Source organism: Salvelinus namaycush, chromosome 26 (assembly GCF_016432855.1).
Source record: "Salvelinus namaycush isolate Seneca chromosome 26, SaNama_1.0, whole genome shotgun sequence".
In the NCBI taxonomy this organism is placed as follows: Eukaryota; Metazoa; Chordata; class Actinopteri; order Salmoniformes; family Salmonidae; genus Salvelinus; species Salvelinus namaycush.
This window is the reverse complement of record NC_052332.1, coordinates 26,877,434-26,879,341: the sequence shown is the minus strand read 5'-3', so window position 1 is coordinate 26,879,341 and position 1,908 is coordinate 26,877,434. Positions and strand designations below refer to the sequence as shown.

Below are 1,908 nucleotides of genomic sequence, written 5' to 3'. Positions count from 1 at the left end.
AATAAGGTTTTAAGATGGTTAAATAAAGAGCAAAATTATTGATTATTGTATTATTATTTGTGCCCTGGTCCTTTAAGAGCTCTTTGTCACTTCCCACGAGCAGGGTTGTGACAAAAAACTCACACCTATTCTTATGTTTAATAAATGGCAGGCTTACAAAAGCCTGTGTGGCAGGCTTACAAAAAAACAGCATTTGAGATTGCGCTGACCCTGGTGCTAGAGGGGGTCTTCAGCTGGAGGTTGAATGTTTGAAGGGGTACGGGACTATAAAAGGTTTGTGAACCACTGACATGAACTACTCACCGACGGAGAGCAAGCCTCTTTCAGATTTTCCCCCGATGATGATGACAAACGCAACTTCACAGTTTCATTGTCTACAGTCATTTCATGGTTATCTCTCGATAGAACCCTTTCCCTGACTGTGGAGACAAATGCGACATCATGCACACGTCACTTTACTGGAAGTCACTTGTACATATTTACATTTGTATGGTTAACACTATTTCACTATTATGATATCCTACAGTAGGCTATAAAATGACAACTATACTATATTCATCCGTACTATATTCATCCGTGGTGATCTGCTTACCATCCTCAGATTTGAAATAAACAGTTGCTCTAGTGGAGTGTTGATCCTCGTAGTGCACCAAGCAGAAGCAGTCCCCTCCACTCGACTTCTTTTTACTTTGAAAATAAATCTGAAGCTTGTTCTGTATCCCTTTAGAGACCGAGTTTGTCCAACTGACGTCTACAGTGATGGGATAAGGATATTCATCCATCGTTTCTCCCCTCTCATGCGAAGACTGTTTGGGTATGAAACGTGTTGTCCTATTTCACTGCTTCCACTGTTTCACTTTCGTTTCAGGCTCGGTTGAGGAGGAAATCGTGTGTACAATGGACCTACTGATCCTATAACCACACCTTATATGAGTAGGCAGTGGGGTATATAAACCTTTTAGCCTATGCTTTTCTCAAGTAATGTGTTTAACTTAAGAACGTGTTGTTTAAAACAAATGGCGAATGGAAACGATGTGCATTATATTTTCACCTGCTTAACCATTAACAAAAATAATGAATGTTAGTTCATGCTCTTGGGGAGAGTGAACGTGATCACAGACAGACATGGGCAAGATGTCCCAATGGACAGGACCTTACAGGAGGAAGGTACACATGTTCACTAGTAGATGACACTATGCCTCAGATAATAACTTTGCTAGAGTTTTCTAAGAGCTGGAGCAAGGAGGGAATCCTCTTTCTGTCTCGCTCTGTGTAAATCATTCTCTTTCCATGGCCCCTTACACAGAAATACAGATTGACAGTCACTGGATCCAGGTTCGAGTCCTGGTCAGGGGTACCCCCCCAAATTCGCTACACTAGTTAACTGTTGCGCTGCACTCATTTTCCTGGCATTAAACAGTCTGTAGTCTATTGAGTCACAGTGTAGCCCTACCCGATGACGCACAGAGGGAAATATGGCACAAGGGAGGGAGGGACAGCATGGGCTAAGGCTGGGGTGGGGCATTTGCTGCTCAGGACACTGACAGATACTGTATGCTGACAGACTGCATTCTCCTGGCTATTAACAGTCTGTAGTCTATTGAGTCACAGGTGTAGGACTACCCGATGACGTACAGAGGGAAATATGGCACAAGGGAGGGAGGGACAGCATGGGCTAAGGCTATGGGGCTGTCAGCTGTCTCCAAATTGAAGCATCATTAAAGCTTCTAATATTTGTAACAACCTCAAAAGAGAGGAAATATGATGGAAAATAGGGGAGATAATGGATGGATAAAGACAGAGTGTATCAAAATGGTGCTGTAACTTTTGCACATTTCTACAGAGCCCTTACGGAGCTGGATAGCTCAACTGGGAAAGATCTTAATACACTGTACCTCAGTTGACAAA

At 42.8% G+C, this 1,908-nt stretch overlaps 1 protein-coding gene across 1 annotated transcript; it reads right to left on the bottom strand.

The window, feature by feature from the left end:
* Positions 1-207: 207 nt before the first annotated feature.
* Positions 208-836, bottom strand: LOC120021025 (protein mono-ADP-ribosyltransferase PARP14-like; the record flags this gene model as incomplete). The annotated part of the gene is made up of 2 exons (XM_038964680.1): positions 208-419; positions 593-836. Coding segments are annotated over 2 exons (399 nt in total), but the record flags the coding sequence as incomplete, so codon positions are not given.
* Positions 837-1,908: the final 1,072 nt, after the last annotated feature.